We start from the raw sequence: 19,530 nt of genomic DNA on the forward strand, positions 1-19,530 counted from the left end.
ATCCTCACGAAATCTAAATTTTTTTTTCTTCTATTGGTCATACGACAGGAAGATAAGTCTGCTGAGAAGAATGCCGATCGGAGTAAATAGATTTCCGTACACCGTAAGTGACGTGTTGACCACGCACGGACCACCGACCTGGGAAGTCACCTCGAGAGCGGATCCTTCGAAACCAGCGCATTTGGGCAAATACCCGACCCGTATCCGGAAGCTCTTCCCGCAGTCCTTCTACACCTGTCCGACGGTGAGCCTCAAAGACGACAGTCGACGCATCGGACGTACGACGATGAGATTCAAATCGGAGCCGTTGAAAGAACAGCATAAAGATGGCAAGGGAAACATGAGAACCTTCGCCCCAAGACCACGGAAATTCACTCCGAAACCAGCGATTTTTCTGGTATGCGCCGATCTGCACAAGCCCCTGCTGTCGATTCTCGGTGGGAAGAACAAGTATGGCGATTGTGGTACCGAAAAATCTTCTTCGACAAGCTACGGTTATTCAAAGCCAAGGTCCACGATGTCAATGTCGAATAGATCGTTGTCGTCTTTCACCACCGGGCGTAGCGGTTGGTCTGGCAAATCGGATATCTCTTGGTCATCCGCAAAATCCAGGGTGTCTCCCTCATGGCTGTCAGAGAGTCGTCGAAGTTCATCTGTCACGACGTACGGACGCTCTTCCACGATCCCGCTTTACGACTCAAAACGCGATTTGCTGGAGCGTTTCTACAATGACATGTCCAGAATTTGAACAAGCGCCCAGTCGCTAAAATATGAAAAGACAGGAAAAGACAAATGACTAAAACGTCCGAAGAGAAACGGCGAAATTCGATACAAAAATCAAAGATTCTTCTTGGGGGGAAAAAAGATTTCAGATTCACAGTGAGATTGTAAATATCAACGTAAATAAATTATGACGTGAAGATTATTTGGAACAGATTCTACTTAATATTTATATGGAACGTTTCAGTCTCTAGTAATTACGGAAAATTTCCAGTTTTGGAATCCCAAGACTGTGGATTCTTTCTTTCAAACTGAGCACAACTGTGGTCTATCGCCATGAGCTATACTCATTTCGCACTCAGCACAACTCATTTCGCACCTGTGAAATGAGTTGTGCTGAGAGTATGCTTGTGTACTGAGTGTGTGTATCTGTAAAGTGTCCTTTCACTTTTGTCCTTAAACTTTTAGTGTTTCCATCTTGTTTTCCAGATTGTGAGTAAAGTGTAATCGTTTGTTAGTGAAGTGCGAATTGAATATCGTTGTAGGTATGTTGCTGCTCTCTGTGGTGAGACTTTTTAACGGAGAATCTGCTCGCCTTCATGCCTGAAAATTGGAAACCACAGAAAAGCCGACCACCACTACACCGCCACAGCGGGGTTCAAACCCGGGTCCACACGAGGACCACCCGACCGCACAGCAGCTTGTGTGTGTGAGAGTGGGGTTTAAGTATACCTCCACTAAAGAAACGGTCTATTCAAGGGTTGACGTAAGCTAACTGATTAAAGCTTATAATTAAAGTTACTAAATTTACAAACACCTGAAGCGTCAACGGAGATAGAATTGAATGGCTCGGGGGGGAGGGGAGGGCAGGTGGAACGAGACGATGAGTCATAGATCTATGATACGCTGGAGTTCGAAATTTAGCGTCTTCAGGAAGAGGCCAGCCACTTTACACATCGCCCTGCCACTTCGTTTAGTAACTGATTATTTGCTGGCCGCTTTACGAAGACGCTAAACATCGACCATGGATCGTAACATGTTTACACATATATATTAGATCAGTCAGCCCCCATCATTGATGCTGGGAAAGGACATAGAAAAAAAACACGGATACGCATATAAAAGAGTGAAGTGTGGTGGGAGATAATGTACTTACTTTGAGAATCCAATGACCCGCAGAATTCTCGCAAGAGGGAAGCTGGTTGGTATGTAGTATGTAGCCCAGGGAGGGGACAGCTCGAGTTTACCCGCCTCCTTGACGATCCTGGCGGGAGGATAATAAGGCTTCAGCCCAGAAGACCCTAATTATAAACCCGATTTTTTTTAAATATAAAGTCACACACTAGTATTTACAGAGCAAAATGACCGCGATCAAAGAAACTGACCCGCTTTTTTGTCCCAAGATTATTTTATCGTTCTTAATGCACGTCACAGCTCTTATCGATGATCCGTCATTACTTAAACGTATCCGGTAAAGAGTAGAGCAAGCACAACGAGGCGACACTTACTAAGACATTTATTTCAAAAGAATCTCTGGAGCTCTAAAAATCACACAATTGAGAAGTCGAATTTTTTCTTTTTCATTTATTCATCATTCTGGAAAGATTACTGGTTGGGGAGCGTTAGAATACACACTTGCCTTCTGTGACATACTATGTTCTTGTTTCTGATATTATGGTCCCGTGCACTGCCCGTGTCCTCAACATCTTCGTTGTCAAGATATGACTCGAAAGCTTGATGTCATTGTGAACCTTGCTTTTGAAAAGTTATCCTCACTCAAGCCGCCTCTAGCCCAGGGGAACGAAAATCCACTATATTTATAAACGTTTTAAATACTACTCGGAACTCAATTTAATAAGTAGAAAGGATCTTAGTCGAGGATGTTGGAGCTATTGGGGGAGGGAGCAAGCACAAGAGGGAAAATATGGTTCAGAGGAAAACCATGGGTGAAGAAAGTGAAGAGAGACAAGTTTGAGATATATATGTACTTCTCTAAACTCTGACAGAGGAGGAAAAAAAATTGAGTTGTGGACAGAACTAAAAAAGACTGAAGAGCGTTCTCCACGGAGGTTGATGAACACTGGTAAGAAATGCCATCTCAGCATAGGAGCAGATTAATTCCTATAAAATTTGGGCAAAACAATTTCTTATAAATGCAAAACCACGTGCTCATTAGTGATATACTCACTTTGAAAGAGATTGGATGAGAGTTTACAAAAATATATTTAGGATTTATACAGGTGTTCCGGGCATTTTTCTTGTTTCAAATGAATTTCTTGCACTTTTCAAACACCGAAAGTGAGCCTCGTGACGTAACACACAACATTGCAAATACGAGAGGCACCCCTTTTTATTTTCTAGTAAGATGATTATATCTCAGAAAAGTTAGTTTAAAATATGATATCAATTCTTTTTAGATCGGTATTATGAAAAAATATTCCCTCACTCACTCACGCACGCACGCGCGCGCACGCACACAATGAAGTAGCCCTGGTTGAGCTTCCAAAGCTCTTGCGGAACCTTTGACAGTTATAAAGCTGTGTTTTTCCCGGAACGCTTGTGATTGTTTCACGACGATTAATGCCAAGTGCGTATTGAGGTCGGAAGTCAGTAATCGGCACCCTTCCATGAGAGTTTGATGTATGTCAGTTGAATACCCCGATCATTGCATTCGTAGGATTTCCTCTGTAATCAAGTAATTAATCATATAGAAACATCCTCTCCACTTGTCAATACAAGATTCATCGAAAGACTGGTTATTTGTGGAGATGAAGATTACAAGGAAGAAAATTCATCACTGCCCCCACGGGGACTCGAACCCCGGTCTCTCGCTTGCCGGACGAGTGCTCTACCGGTAGAGCACTCATCCGGTAATAGCACTTGTAAGTAATCAATCGCTTACGATATACGAGCTCTATATTATTACCGGACATCGCCATCCATAAAAAACTTGGAAGCTATTACATCAGCATAAAAGGGAAAACAAGGTCGAATATTCCATGACGATGATTTTTGGGTAGCCACAGTCCCACAGTATTCAGTTGGAAGAAAAGCAGGGCAGAGTACGTTCGTCATTATTAAAACATATGATTACAAAGAAAAACAATTCTTAACCGGCAGAGTGTATGTATAGGTGATGAAAATATAAATTAGAATAAACCTCATCAACGAATCATTCACCTTCAGCTTCAAAAGTTCGCTTCGAAGTTCTTTGACCAATCCTTGAGTTTCTGCGATGTCTATGCTAGCGCTGTCGAGATCTGTGAGTAATTTGCTATGAGGCTGAAATAGGCAATAATAGGCAATCGTGAGTTATGATCATTGAATTTCAAAAAACAAAATCACGAAATTTAAAGAAAACAATTCCTATAGCTCTAGATGAGGCCCTCTTTCGGAGATTGGTGGCACAGTTGACCTAAGAGAGGGCAGCGTACCTACCATCTATTTCTCGCCCGATTGGCGTGGTGGTGAGATGCTCGTCCACCACCGTGAATGTTACAGTCCCGGGTTCGAGGACTGTAACGAAGAGTATAAGTAAGATATTTTCCTTAACGAACTTGAGATAACACCTTAATTTCCAACCCAACTCATTAATGGCAGTGAATTACAATACAGCGATATGGCTGGTGGTTGGTGAAGTATCAGCCATGTTGGTCCTCATTCGAGGTCCAGCTAGGTCCTTTTACATCGGTTTTTATCAGAAAAGAAATACAAAAATACGGAATCGTTTTCACAGGTATTACAACATGCCGGATCTGAACAGCACAGCATTCCGAATATACAAAAAATAATAATTGGAGGAAATAACTTTTGATGACGATAAAATAGGCCGAATACGCCATACTTTGTAGCATTTCCAGGGACTTTAACGGGAGAAATAAAGACAGCCAATCAGATAACTTTATCGCTTTTTCACTGATTGGGTTCAACAAGAAAATGTTTTTCCGTACACTGAAAATTGTTCGATTGACAAAATTACAGGTAAAATTCGTGGAGAGTCAGAGTTTTTATTTAGTTCGTCCATCGAACCGTATTTTTACAGGGAATATAACCATGGTGCTAATTTTGTTATCTTCTCAGTTAAATTTTATTATCCTTCCTCGGTTGGCATTCAGTGAATCCCGCTTAAAACGTTTTCGAGAAACCATCAGCAAAAACGTTGTAAGCGGGAAATCTCAATGAGTTTCAGTAAAAGCTGGGATGACGAAAATAAGTCGTACAAGCGGGAGCGTTATAACTGGGATCCAATGTATATATATTTTCAATATATCAGCCAAGGAACAACCCTGAAATACCCTGTGTATTTATAAGGTGTTTCACGAAGCTCTTTTTACAGAAACAAAAGAGTTCTATTGTTTTTTTAGAATAAAATATGAAGAAGTGTCAGCAAAATAAGTTCAACCGTTCACACTCTCATGAAATGATGGTTAGGATATAGATTCAAATGATTGCATGGTGAATGAAAAAAATGTCACGTAGCAAGATTCTTTTCATTCTTCCGAAAGAAATTCATTTCGTAAAATTTGAGAAAAAAGTTTATACAGGACTAAGAGAGAGAGATTTCTGTGATTTTCATTGTTTCTCAAAATATGAAACTTTAAAAGACTAGGAAAAGACGTAAAATCCACGATCCGAATTCACTATCGATCAGCAAATATCAAATCTAAAGAATATCAATGTCATTTTCAAAAATCGCGGGCTACAGCAATCAGGTCGTTGTAGTCCCATTGCATAGAACAAATGAATCTATGGACAATCATTCATGGACTATGGTGTCTGTTTCGAATTCTAATTTTTCGCAATATTATAGTGGAACCTCTGTTAAACCGTCCAGAGTTTCTGACGTAATATTACGTCGGGAGTTTTTGAATGGAAGAAATAGAAACACCATTCCTTCGCTGCTATTGTTATGCCGCGTGTGCGCCTAACAAAGTAACCCTAAAACATTTCGTGTGAAAGATTAAATATAATAATATATTAAATCATTAAATATCCCGCATTCCTGTCTACGTGGTCTGGGAGTAAAAAACCTGACCTAAGCCTACCGTAAACCTCCCAGACCCCCCTCCTATTCAGATGAATCCCATCCCAACAAACCCACTTATCGGAAAATGCGGGAAGCTCAAAGAACGCGACCCCGAATGGGGAGCAAATGTCCTTCAGCCCTGAATTGAATTGACGGATCCTACTTCTGTATCCCCTACTACCCCTTGACAGTACTGGAATCACGACCACATATGAACCCCTCTTCCTAAAGGATAACAATAAGACTCTGACAGAGACTCACTAATATCTGCTCTTATCTAATTCATTTTCCCATCCCCAAGATTACCCGCAAGAGCAACTTTCGGCGATGAAAAACATCTCGAACGTTGCTAATCTTCCCCCCAGAAAGACAACAGCACTCTAAACCCCGAAAACCCTTACACCATTATCATTATCACCTTCTACCTCATCCACGACCTCCAGACCAACTGTGGCCTCTGCTTTGTCCCCCCCCCTAGGGATATAAGCTGGTTCGTCTCAGGAGATGTGGGCCACGGTGGAAAATCCGACATCTAAGACCGGCAAACCGACCGCCCCAGGAAAGGCAGCTCCAAGCCAACCAACAGCAGAACTCACCACCTCATCCACGACCACCCATTCACCTTCTAAATTGTCATTGTTCTTGGAGATGGCTCCTTCATCGGCAGGTGGCTAATAACCAGGCCCTCTAAAACCCTAACTCTCTCTCGCTACGCTTCGACCTCAAGTTCCAACCTTGCCCTATCCAAACTCCCCTTACAGTTAAAACTATCAGCTACTATCCCCCCAAATCAGGGAAACCTCTGATCCCAAGCCCTACACAACACTAATCGAGGTCGAAGCATACTAAGACTATTGCTAAAATAAGATAATAACACTTAAAAAATAGGAAAATGAGAAACGTTAACAGTAAATTAAAATAACCTAGTTCAGTATTAGCTAACTATATTCACTAACACTAAAACAATAGGACTCAGAATGAAAAAAACAAAAATTACTGGGAATACCCGGGAAAAAGTATACACTTGTTGGCTCCTAAGGAAAAGGCCGCGGCTTCAATTCAAGTATTCCGGGATTTTACTAACGTTTTCAAAGAACCAGACTTTATTCGAATTCAGAACATTAACAAGCGTAGCCTAAATACGACTACTTTCCTCTACCATCCCTTAATTCAATCTCTCCAATACTACTTCTCATACTTTTTTCTTAAGCTTGACGTTCTTACAAATCGCTCGTTCGCTCGAGCACAAAGTCACGTTACATTTCTTCCTTTTCAGCGGCTGCTCAACAGCTTCCTACACTCGGTCATCCTGACCTGCAATCGTCCCGATTGCCCCACAGTACTGGTCTTTACGTGTCGACCTCTTCGGATTACGTCTTGGTAACACTGGCTCATCTTCTTCTTGCACTGAAATGTCTTCATCATCGGACTCGGACTCACACCTCCAAGCTTTTAGTTGGCTCACGTGCGCTGTTGTCGTGTACAGATGACCTTTCACTGTTGATTCCAATTCAGTCACCCGATACGTGTCATTTGGTAATACAGCCGTGACAGTCATCGGTCCTCTATACTTCGGTTGAGTCTTCGTCGGTTGCCCCATGGCTCTCGGACTTTTCTTCATAACAACAACCTCGCCTGGTTCGAACACTATTGTAGCACATCTGCGCTTATCGAAGGTGCTCTTCATTTTTCTTTGATTCTCCACGATTATATCTCGAGCTTCTTTTCTTACTTCCTCTGGATCCATCCACGAGTTATTCTCCTCATCTGCTAACCGTCTCAACATTCCATCATTGAATCTTGGAGAATATCCATGCAACATCTCAAATGGTGTCTTACCAGATGACTTGTTCACAAAGTTGTTCAGATTTCGTTCTACCAACTTGATTTTCACGTCCCAGTCCTTATGGTCTCTGTTCTCCATACCTGTAGTTATCGACGACAATATAGTCCTATTTGCTCTTTCGACCATCCCATTTGCTCTAGGGTGTTTCGTTGAATTGAGCGTATGGTGAATTCCGTTATTCTTACAGTACTTTTCAAACTGGTGTGACGTAAAACAAGAACCACGATCGCTTATAATTCGGTCCGGTAGTCCAAAGTTATTCACAAAGATGTCGACCGATTTCATTACACAAGTAGTTGAAGTATTTCTAACTGGAAATAATCGTACGAATCTGGTAAGGTTGTCAATGATCACTAGTAGCTCCTGATTTCCCTTCGAATTTTTGACAAAAGGTCCCAGATGATCCATATGTATCACTGCAAACGGTATTTTTCCGGGTTCGATTGCGTGCAGCAATCCCTGTTGCTTACCTGCCGGTAACTTATTGACCAAACATTCCAGACACATAGCTATATGACGTTTTACATAGCGTTTCATGTATGGGAACCAGTACATTTCCTTGATCTTCCCAACTGTTCTGTCTGTGGCGAAATGCCCCATAAGATCATGAAATTTGATTACAGTACCTTTCCGCATGCACTTCGGAATTACATACAGTAGTTTCAATTTTTCTTTATCGTCCACCTTCCTGAAGAGTCGGTTATTCTTCAGCTCGTACCCAAGAACTAATTGTTTTTCCTCCTTGGTCCGGTCCGTATCGTTTTTCTGTAATATTTCTATCTTTTTCTTCAGTTCGTCATCTGTATGCTGGATCATTAGGATTTGATCTTCCTCAGTGAGAGTTAAGCATATCTCTAATTTCTGATCGATAAATGAGTCTAGAGTATCTTTTGACTCTGCTACAGGTGCTCTACTAAGTGCGTCTATATGTGCCATTTTTGATCCTGATCGATGTTTCACCTCGAAGTCATATTCCTGAATTAGATCAAACCATCTGGTTATCTGTGGATTCATGCATTTCTTTGTATTCATGTAGACCAAAGCTTGACAGTCAGTGACGATAGTGAACTTGATCCCAATTAGGAATTGTCGCAATCTGTCCAACGTCCAAACAATCGCCATCAATTCCAATTTACTCGAATGATATTTACTCTCTGTTTCTGTGGTCTTCTTGCTCACACAATATACTAGATGCCACTTGCCGTTCGTTCCTTTCTGCAACAACATTCCCGCTAACCCAATTGAGCTCGCGTCACAATGGACTTCGGTTTCCGCTCTCGCATCATAGTGTGATAGTATAGGTTCGCACATCAACGCATACTTCAGTTCTTCAAAAGCTCTTGTCTGTTCCTCTTTCCAAGTAAACTCTTCGTTCTTTCGAGTCAATCGTGTCAATGGATCAGCTTTCTGTGCATAGTTTTTTATGAATCTTCTAAAATAACTAGTCAATCCTAGAAATCTACGTAGTTCATGAACGTTACCGGGAATCGGAAAGTCTTTGACAGCTTTCAACTTCCTCGAACCTGGCTGAATGCCTTCTGCATTGACAACGAATCCTAAAAACTCCAGTTCTCTTTTCCCGAATTCACATTTCGTTAACTTCAGCGTCAATCCGGCTGTTCTCAGTCTTTCAAACACTTCTCTAATTCGCTCCATCATATCTGTCCAATCCTTCGCTGGTATCAAGATATCATCGAGATAGCATAAGACCTTAGTGTTCATGAGTGGACCCAACATTTGACACATCAGTCTTTGAAACTCTGCTGGTGCATTTGCTAACCCGAATATCATACGTTCAAACTGTCCTGTTTCATCTGGAGTGATGAATGCTGTTTTCAACTTCGCTTCCTCCGTTAGCGGTATCTGCAAGTATCCATGAGCTAGATCCAACGTCGTAAACACTTTACACCCAGCCAAATTTTCCAGTAAATCATCGATTCGTGGCAATGGGAATTTGTCTTTCACTGTCTGATTATTCAATCGACGGTAGTCCACAACTAATCGATTTTCACCTGTCTTTTTCTTCACCAATAATACTGGACTAGCATACGGTGACCTAGTTTCTGTGACTATACCATTATCTTTCCATTCTTTCACGATATCGCTGATTGCCGTCCTCTCAGACAAACTTGTTCTATACGGCGGTGCACAAATAGGTTTGCTGCCTTCCACTTCCTTAATGTCCATCTTAGTCAACGATGTACACCCAAGTTCCTCAATGGACAATGCAAAAACATCTCTATACTCATTCACCAATGACCAAACTTCACGCTTTTCTTCTTTCTCAGTTGAATCGTCAAACTTTATCTCATCTAAACGAATCCCTCTTCTCTTACGTCCTCCTCCCTCACACGTAGTACCCACATTAGCAAATTTCTTATCGCGAGACTGTAATTCATCACACAGTTCATCCTTCAAGGCCACACTTGAAATGATATCATCCTCACAGATTACTTCAATGTCCCTTGATCCCATGACGGCCTCACTCACGCAGCAATCAGTCGAAGGACTCACTTCTTCATCCACCAGAACATCCAAGTTTTCACGTAGTTCATCACACACAAAAGCGTTTCTAACTTCGGGGTTTCCTACAGCTTCATCAGATTCTTCTAATTCCCTCATGCTCAGTTTATCAACAACGATTGACGCACGACCGATACACTGTCCTTCACCAAACTTCACAACATGTTTCCCTAAATTCAAAATAGGAACCTTCGTTTTCCCCTTCACGACTTCTAGCAAGACATCAGTATTTCCTTGGCTTCCTTTCATCAGCACCAGTCCGTCCTCCACATCTTCTATTCTGGCATCGATGACCTCCATCGTTGCACCGTCAACTTCTTCTGGATTCATGGTCATCAGCTCTATCCTTTTCTCCTCGACTCCGACATCTCGAACACATGGCAACTCACTTGCGTGACACACGCGCAGTCTTCCTCCACTCCCGGCAAACTCAATTTCCGGCGACATCAGATAGTTCCGTCCAACTATCAAATCATACGACTGTGCATTATCATCGACGACCAACACATCCACAGCTGACTTTGCACCATCCACTTCCAAATCCACGTTAAGTTTCCCAAGTGCAACTGCTGATGGCTTCACCAGATCTCCATAACCGAATAATTCTTCTGATTTCGGCACATACTTGAGCTTCATATCCTCCGCTACGGACTTCTTCAACAATGTCACACTACTTCCAGTGTCGATCAAACATGAGATGAGACGCCCATCATTGATCCTAGCATTTTTGATGCAGTTCCCTTCGTAACAATCAGCACAACCATTTGCTGCCAAGTTGACTTTCTTCGTTGTAGTCTGATCACAGTGCTTTTGAATATGACCGGCCACACCACACAGGCGGCATGTTAAATTCTTCTTTCTTGGACAATCACGCGACACATGACCCAGGTATCCACACGAAAAACATCTGGGCTCCCAGTCTTGCCGCTTATTGTCTCTCGGAACCATTCGCCTGACACGTTGTCCCTCGCCGTCACGAACTTCACTCATACGAGGTCGATTGTTCCGGTTCAAAGTCGTTCCCATCACCATGTCTCTCCTTGGATCCACGTGCACAATTCGATCCTGAGCAACGGTTCTTCGGTGAGCATCTACCCTTTGGTCATCCCAAAATCCGGATCTTCGTTCATCAGTCCCGGTGAACTTGTGACTTTTTACATCCTCGATCTCGGATCTCACGACTTCGTATTCATCGAGCTTCTTTGCTAATTCATCAGGGTTCACAAAACTAGACCACTGATCGATGAAATGTTCACGAATTTTCGTCGGTACCCGCGATTTCATCTGTTCTGTGACGATCAGTTTCTTCAATGATTCAAACTCGGTAACATTCAGAAGAGATAGCCACTCGGAAAAGAAGACATTCAATTCATATCCAAAGTCCTTCCAAGTCGACTTCAGACGTCGGGAGTGCTGGATAAACTTTTGCCGTATCTTCTCTGTCGTCAGCTTGAATCGATTCAGCAACAGTCCCTTGACGAAACCATAGTCGTTAATCCTCTCCTTGGGTTCACGGATCACGATTTCGGACACTTCGTAAGGCAGTAACACTAATAAGCTAGTGACCCATTGTTCCTCTGGTACTCTCGCAAGTTCGGCTTGGCACTCGAAGTACTGTAAATACAGACTTAAATCCCCGTTATCCGCGTCGAACTTCTGTATCTTCTTCGTCAAATCGCACGGTACGATGCGATAACTTTCGGTGTCATCATCGATATTTCGCGACGCCGCACATGTTATCCGAAGACGCTCCAGTTCGAACTGCCGTTCGGCCTCTCGTTCCTGTCGCTGAGCTTCATCTTCCTTCTTCTGTCGCAGAGCTTCGGCTTCTTCTTTCCGTCGCAGAGCTTCGGCTTCTTCTTGACGGGTTTCGATGATCTGCTCGAGGAGTCCTCTAACAAAGTCCTCTTCATAGTTCTTGGACATGACGATGAGATTCTTCAGATCGGCGACTCTGTCATCTGAAGACGGCTTCTCTCCCAACTCCAATGCCAGCATCTCCAAGTCTTTCTTTCGTCCTCTCACGAGAAATGACATTTTCTTCTATCGCAGTCCGGTGCTAAATCCCGCTTCTGATAAATCTGTTGGCTCCTAAGGAAAATGGCCGCGGCTTCAATTCAAGTATTCCGGGATTTTACTAACGTTTTCAAAGAACCAGACTTTATTCGAATTCAGAACATTAACAAGCGTAGCCTAAATACGACTACTTTCCTCTACCATCCCTTAATTCAATCTCTCCAATACTACTTCTCATACTTTTTTCTTAAGCTTGACGTTCTTACAAATCGCTCGTTCGCTCGAGCACAAAGTCACGTTACATTTCTTCCTTTTTAGCGGCTGCTCAACAGCTTCCTACACACTGTTCAATAACACTAACGCCCAAAAAACTCACGAAATTATAGCAAAGAAGCGGGAAAAACACGAAAACAAAAAAACCAGATATTCTCTTCTACACGAGCACGTGAGCAAAGAAATTATCGACAAACAAACAACAGTCACAAACCTGGTGAAAGTACAATGAAAATAAAATTTAAGTCGATCGAAAACACACAATTAAAATTTAAAAAGTTGGATAGTAATTAAAAAAACCACTTATCTCGCAAATCTAACAATAGAAGCCGATTTGAAAATCCACTGACAAAATCAAACTATAAAGAATAATTAAACTCACAATCTAGAAAAATAAAGAAAACACCGCAGAGTTTGATCCAAAAAAATAAATAAACAAGTTAAATGAAACTCACAAGAACGAAGAAAGAGAAAAGGGTGCACCGACGCCACAGATGATCCTCCGGCAACAGTTTTGGATAAAACTACCGCTATTGGTTGGCTATCGGAGCGCGATAAGAACACGTCCGATCCTTACTGCGGCCAGGACGAGAATAATGAATCTTAAACCTTCTATTGTTTAACATTTAATTTTGCACACAAATAGCATCATGAAAACCAGTTTGAAATCTACACACGGGGATAAAAATCTAAGTAGACACATAAGTAATATCTCTTTTTTGTTTCTTATTACAGCGCATTAATCTGATCGTATCTTCCTTTTTTTAGCTAATTTCTGCCCAGAGAGACCTTAAATGCATTTCTTTTAAAAAATTGAGAGGATTTGTAACATTCTAGGGGTTAACACACGTTTCGCAAGAAGAAAAAAAATGTTGAACAAATTTTGACTCAATAAACGAGCAATGATTCTTATTACGATTTAAAATTTGTGCTTCATTTGTTCAGTTTTGCGTGATCACAACTGAACCAATGGTTCTCCGCTTTCGCCCACACACGTACTGTGGGATTTGCCAGCGTGTCAAACGGATTAAACTTTACGCTCCGAGGGTTTTGGAAAAATCATTTCTGGATCACTTCCCAAAGTTTTTGTTCCATCGTCCCCTTCATCAAAAATTTCTTTCTCTCATCGCGTCCAAACTCAAGTGAACCCATAGGATCCTGTGTTAAATCCGTAACTTCTGTCGCCCCCTGGACCATTCCATCGCCCACCGGAGGCAATATTGCCCACTTTGGGAATGATGACGATAAATAATCGAAAACCCAGGGTTGGGGTGACCAAGAGAACCCTTGATTCTGCTTGGAGAAAACTGTGGGTTGATTACATTATTGAACGTGATTTTGAACATTTAGCTCAGTTTTCCTCATTTGAGTATCCATCTCCATTGCGTGCAATAGCAAGAGCTTATGAACGTGATCTCGTCTGAGGAGAAGGGAAACCCTCACTTTTCAAATGAAGGCCCATTTACACAGGTTTAGTGATTAAGTAGTTAACTAAATTTAAAATTGGTCAAGTGCTTTAGAAAGTGTGCCAAAGTTCACGCCTGTTTATACGGGTTTAGTTTGTAAAAGTGATTTAGTGGTCAAGTAGAATAGTGTCCGATCTATTTTTTCGATTAAGTGGGCACAATGAGCACGCACCAGTAAACGCGATCTCGTATTATCTAATGTGTATTCATTTTTTTCGTAACTTACGTTGGGACAGATTTTACAGCACTTGACAACTTAAAATTTAGTTAACTACTAAATATATAAGGTCCGTTTACGCGTGTGAACGGCGATTGCAGAGACTTTTAAAATGTAGGAAGCTGTGAAAAATTTTGTAGATAGGAAACATAAAGCCGTCGCAGTGCGAGCAATGAATCTGTCCAATGACGATACAATTTCCAATTTCCACAGAATCCTCAAAAGCAGCCAAAAGCAAATGTCAAGTCTGTGATAGGTTGCTTTCCTTTCAAATTTGCACCAAGAAACGTCAAGAGTCACAAGTCGTCCTCTTTAGTTCCGTTAATTTGTGAACATTATAGTGCTATGGTCTGTTTTAGTGTATGACCATATTGGATTATTTATGTTATAATTGTATTGGATCATTTATGTTATAATTGTATTGGATTATTTATGTTATAATTGTATTGGATTATTTATGTTATAATTGTATTGGATTATTTATGTTATAATTGTATTGGATTATTTATGTTATAATTGTATTGTACTATTTATATTATTGTTATGTTGTACTATTTATGTCCTATATTTTAATTGTATTGCATAATAAATAAGCATTATTTACTATATAATACAATAGCATTATAAATAGTGCAATACAATATAGTAAATAATACTTATTTGCTATCATAGTATTGCATGTATCATATTGATTATTGTGTTATACTTTAATATTAAGTGCGGTTTTTAACAGTCATTTTTATGTGAATGAATAAGTGGGAGACAAATCCTCCGAGTTTCCTTTATTTCCTATAGGGAAATTAGTTTCGATATACGAGTGATTCGGATTACGGGTACGTTCACGGAACGAGTTATGCTCTTAAACCGAAGTTTCGCTGTATTATTACCATTATTTATATAATTGACGGTAACGGCTGTATTAGAATGTTGGGTCATATTTGAACACGTGAACCGCGTAGAATGGAATGGACATTAATACGTCACTTGTTTTTCTCTTTCGTGAACTACGTCATCCATCACTAAGGAAGCGCAAATTCGAAGGAAGGATAATTGAAAGAACTTACGAGGTCGTATCTCGGAGATTGCTGGTACAGCGTACCGACTCTGGTCCAGTTGTAGAATTTCAAAAGCGCTACGCGCGCAGGATTGAAGGCAGTTTCGCTTGGGACGACACGAAAAAAGTTCGGGTAATTTTCTTTCGTGTACATTGGGTGGGTGTCGGCGTACGTCAGCTGCAAGATACAGAAAACATTATTCACATCGTTGTAATAACACGCATAAAAATACTGAAATGTGAACTTCCGTAGAAATAATTTTGAACTTTTAGTTCTTAAATGCTTTAAATCATAGTTTCCCAAACTTTTTTGTCCCATCACCCCCTTCTTCAGAAATTGTTTTCTCCCAGCGCCCCCTTCCCAACGCAATCCAACCCATAGAATCTTGTGCTATACCCGTAGCTTCTACCGCTCCCTGGAACAGTCCATCGTCCCCAGGGGGCGTTAAAGCCCACGTTGGGAATCACGGCTCTAAATGTATGATCATTATGAATATAATGATCATTTTCGTCGACCACAATCATTTTATGCGCATGGGGATCAATTAGATCTCCTAACCAGAACATGGCCCACCGTTCTGTCTCTACGAAGAGGTAAAAGCAGGGAGGTCAAAGACCTGGGCCATGCTAGAAAAGGGGCTAATTAGACTGAGCCAATTATTGCCGAATAAGAGTTCGATATTTTTTTCATTTCATATCGTCCCCCCAAATGCCGAATGTGCACATTTTCCCTCTTTTCTTTTATCAGCTAATTCGATACCTTATTTCTGCTATCTAAGTTTTGCCGGAAACACAAATCCCCTACCGAAACACACGCTACAAAACAATTAGGAAAATAAGGACATTGCACATTCGTGCTTCTGGCATGAGAGAGGACGATATCTCTCACCGAGGGATTGGTGCTCTAACCCCTCGTTGAGTGACTACCTGCTGTAGCAATATGTTCATCTTATCGCCGTTTCGGTTGTATCTCTGCGTCAGGAAAGATTCTGAGCAGAACGAATTGGGTATCAAACTCTTTTGATACCTCTGAAAATCCTTTAGTACTGTAGGGGGAGTATCTTATCGATTTGAGTTACCGTGCCCACTAAATTTACGTCCGTATACCCCAGAAGGAGGGGAAAATCCGACTCGCAACCTTTGGCATCCAACTCTCTCTTCAAGATGAACTCTGTACTCCCGACGCTACTGTTTTAAACTGAAATCAAGTACGGGGATAAAGAGCCAGTTCTTTCAAAGAAAAATTGTCGAAAGAAAACGCATCTGACATAGCAATAGCCTTGTACAGAACGCACGCATGAAAAAGCATTTTCTGTAAAGAAAAAAATATACAGTGAGACCGCGATATAACAATACTCTGCGGGACAAGAAAAAATATCTTGGTAGAGAAGTTATCGTTATATCGAGAAGTAGCATTATCACCAAGCACCGCCAAATTTAATTGGACGGCTTTTATATAAAAAGAACCAAGCTCCATTAAATCAAAACTGAGAAAAAGCCATTTAAAGTTTCTTCGATTCAGTTATCTCTTCAGTTTAGTAGTTGGTTCAAGTGCACACAGACGGCATCATAGCCTATATGTCACTTTGTTCTATTTAGATAAAAAAATCCACCTTGTTCAGATGTCTGTATATCTCCAAAATGTCACAAATGGCGCTTGGTTTTTTTTATGTAAAAGCCGTCCAATTTATGCTGCTGTTGTTGGTATCTCTTCTGAATTGGCATTGCTAGTAGCACCATAAAATGCATTTGTGAGTGTAGCGTTTATTCACAGCAAAAATTTACGATTCTGTGATTGGCTGATGAGTAAAATTCTGTTACTTGTTTCATTCTGTAAAGTAGTTTCTGGCACAACATTTTCGTGTATTACAAAGAAAGCAGCTTCACGGAAACCCTTTTAGCAATTTCAACAGGTAGATAGTGTAAAATACGGATGTTATTCCTCAACGGAACAATAACTGGTATGGAATTTAAAAATGTATTGAAGATAAAAAATATCGTTGTAGCAGTTCAAAACCTTTGCAAAAACTGTCCTTATAGAGGGATTTATCGCAGTAGAGGATATCGTTGTTAGAGAGGAGTTTAACATTAGACTATAAGCGATTCCAAACAATATTTGAAAAATATCGTTGTTTAGGGATTTATAGTTATATCAAGCATCTTTGTAGCGAGGTCTCGCTGTATATTAAAAAAATATCATCACTGTGTAGAGTCACGGCTGCATTTTTTCTTCTTCTTTCATGGCGTACTATTACGATTTTGTAGGGTTACCTATTGCTATTGGTAGCTTGAAGTGCAGCTAATATATATATATATATTGTGTTTGTATGTGTTTTATCTGTGTTTGGTTTTTATTTGACATCAGTAATTTTGTCTTGTGAGTGTTTTTTTTTTTTAATTTTATAAATATTTTATTTATCCCTTAATTACAATGTAGTTTTTTTAATCGTCGGTACAGGCATTTTCCTCTAGATGGTATATATATGTTTCTCATAAACTCACGACAATTTTTTTTTTTCTGTATATATAAAAAGAACAAATTTAATTTCATTTGAAATAGAATGTGTTGAAATTAGTAAAAGATAGTAAATTGAATGAAAGAAAACAGCTGAGAATTCGTTCATCTCGAGAAATTGAATATGTCGGAATTAAAGATTGGAAACCAAAAACTGTTTTTGGAAAGCATTCACTGTGAGAACTTTTATGAAAGAAACAATGGATTCACACTGAATAGTCAGGGAGGAATAATGCTCAGTTGGTCATTCTAAGCGTGACCTTTGAAAGTAATAAGTGTCACTCACGTAGGTCACGTTCCAAGTCACGATATTCCGTGTTCAATTGCGATTTAGAAACAGTAAAAAAGGATTTTCATGTTGGTAGTTGAAGTCTTGCTGGCTAAAAATTCCTTGTGGATTATTTTTTGAATCATTTTTATAACGTTATTATAACATTTATCATTTTTTATATAATGTTATTTATCCCTTTTTTATAAAAGTATTATTATTTTATTGAATACACACACATGAAGATGCTTCTGAGAAAATTGGTGCGAGAAAGAATAAAAGTTAGAATGTCGTGAAGAATGTCCACTCTTAAAATTTAGTTGACACCCATCATATCGGATGCCGTAGTTTATTTTTAGCCTTTTCAGTGGTCTTATTCTCATCACTATTCGAAAAACCATGCCTCTCGTGGTAACAATGCCTGCTAAGAAACGTAAAATTCATGAAAAAAAAACTCGAATGAACATACAGATAATATTTTATAGTCTGTATGCCGAGTAACCTCCCGGATTGATAAATATTAGAAATATTTTCAGCAGAAATGCAAGAAACATCGATATTTTATAAAACGGTATTACGCAGGAAATGGGTATTTTCTTAAGAAATGTAAATTGTTCATTGAGACATGTCAGAGACACGGTTTTCATACCCAATATACATTTAACGTAAATATAGTTTAACACTAGAAAGACCACGTCGATTTTTCATAATGAAGCATATTAATTGCTGAAATCCCTGTAGCATTTGTCGCTTCCAGTGGAGATCGTGATAAGTACATAGGGCAGAGTGTCTGGAAGTGATGAAATAACGACACTTCAACAATCTCCCAGAAATATAAAATTTTTCATTCTCAACATTTTTACGTGCTTTTAGTGCATATTCTTTTATTTTTGGTATTTAATCTCCTAAAGATCCGAAGACGTTGGGTAAAAAGGATAAAGCCTTTTTGCATTAAGACGTAGGGAAGTGAGCGTTTTTTGGATCATGTTTGATTAACTTATAAATCTTGGATATTTGTTTATAAAAAGCTCTTCTCGTAGCATAGATCGAAGCAGCATAATTTGAACACTAGTGGTTAATTAGCATCATCAACCACAAACGAACTTGTTCTGAATATCTTTTCAAACTTTGGGATTGAAAACAGCTAGAGAAAAATCTTGGTCAGTTTTGTGCCATAATTGGCATTTTCGCCGTAATATTTGTAAATTCATTTCTACTACAACAACTTCATGTCCAAAGAGAAATCGGCATCTAAAAATTTGATAAATCCTTACAACGTAGTGAATAATTTTCATGGAAGTTAAATATCGGTAGTGCTGTCAAAATTATTATTATTATATTGAAAGCCTTCCGATTGGATGAAACGATAACAAAACGGAATGACTCCATATAGTTAAAGGTGGAAATCATTAAGTATTGTTGGTGAAATCAGAATACAAGTGTTATTGTTATATGTCTGATTGAATAAAACGATAAGAAAGCGAGATGACAACATTTACATGTCGATGCATGTAAATCAAATAAAAACGGGACAGATTAATCATGAACCAATGAGGTAATTAAAATATTGATTACGTTAGAGGTGTTGCGAAAGGTACGTGGAATT

At 39.9% G+C, this 19,530-nt stretch overlaps 1 protein-coding gene across 3 annotated transcripts in view; it reads right to left on the reverse strand.

The window, feature by feature from the left end:
- The window catches only part of GABA-B-R2 (gamma-aminobutyric acid type B receptor subunit 2), a 159,095-nt gene that overhangs the window by 72,769 nt on the left and 66,796 nt on the right, over positions 1–19,530 (reverse strand). For all 3 annotated transcript variants that reach the window (XM_089244337.1, XM_089244338.1, XM_089244335.1), the window contains exons 3-4: positions 15,152–15,319; positions 3,901–4,002 (exon numbers count right to left, since the gene is read on the reverse strand). In XM_089244337.1, coding sequence (XP_089100463.1) covers positions 3,901–4,002; positions 15,152–15,319 — 270 coding nt within the window. The remainder of the gene's footprint in view (positions 1–3,900; positions 4,003–15,151; positions 15,320–19,530) is intronic.

Source organism: Pholcus phalangioides, unplaced genomic scaffold (assembly GCF_987345545.1).
Source record: "Pholcus phalangioides strain wild (caught in Gottingen) unplaced genomic scaffold, Ppha-v1.0 ptg000015l_1, whole genome shotgun sequence".
Lineage (NCBI taxonomy): Eukaryota > Metazoa > Arthropoda > Arachnida > Araneae > Pholcidae > Pholcus > Pholcus phalangioides.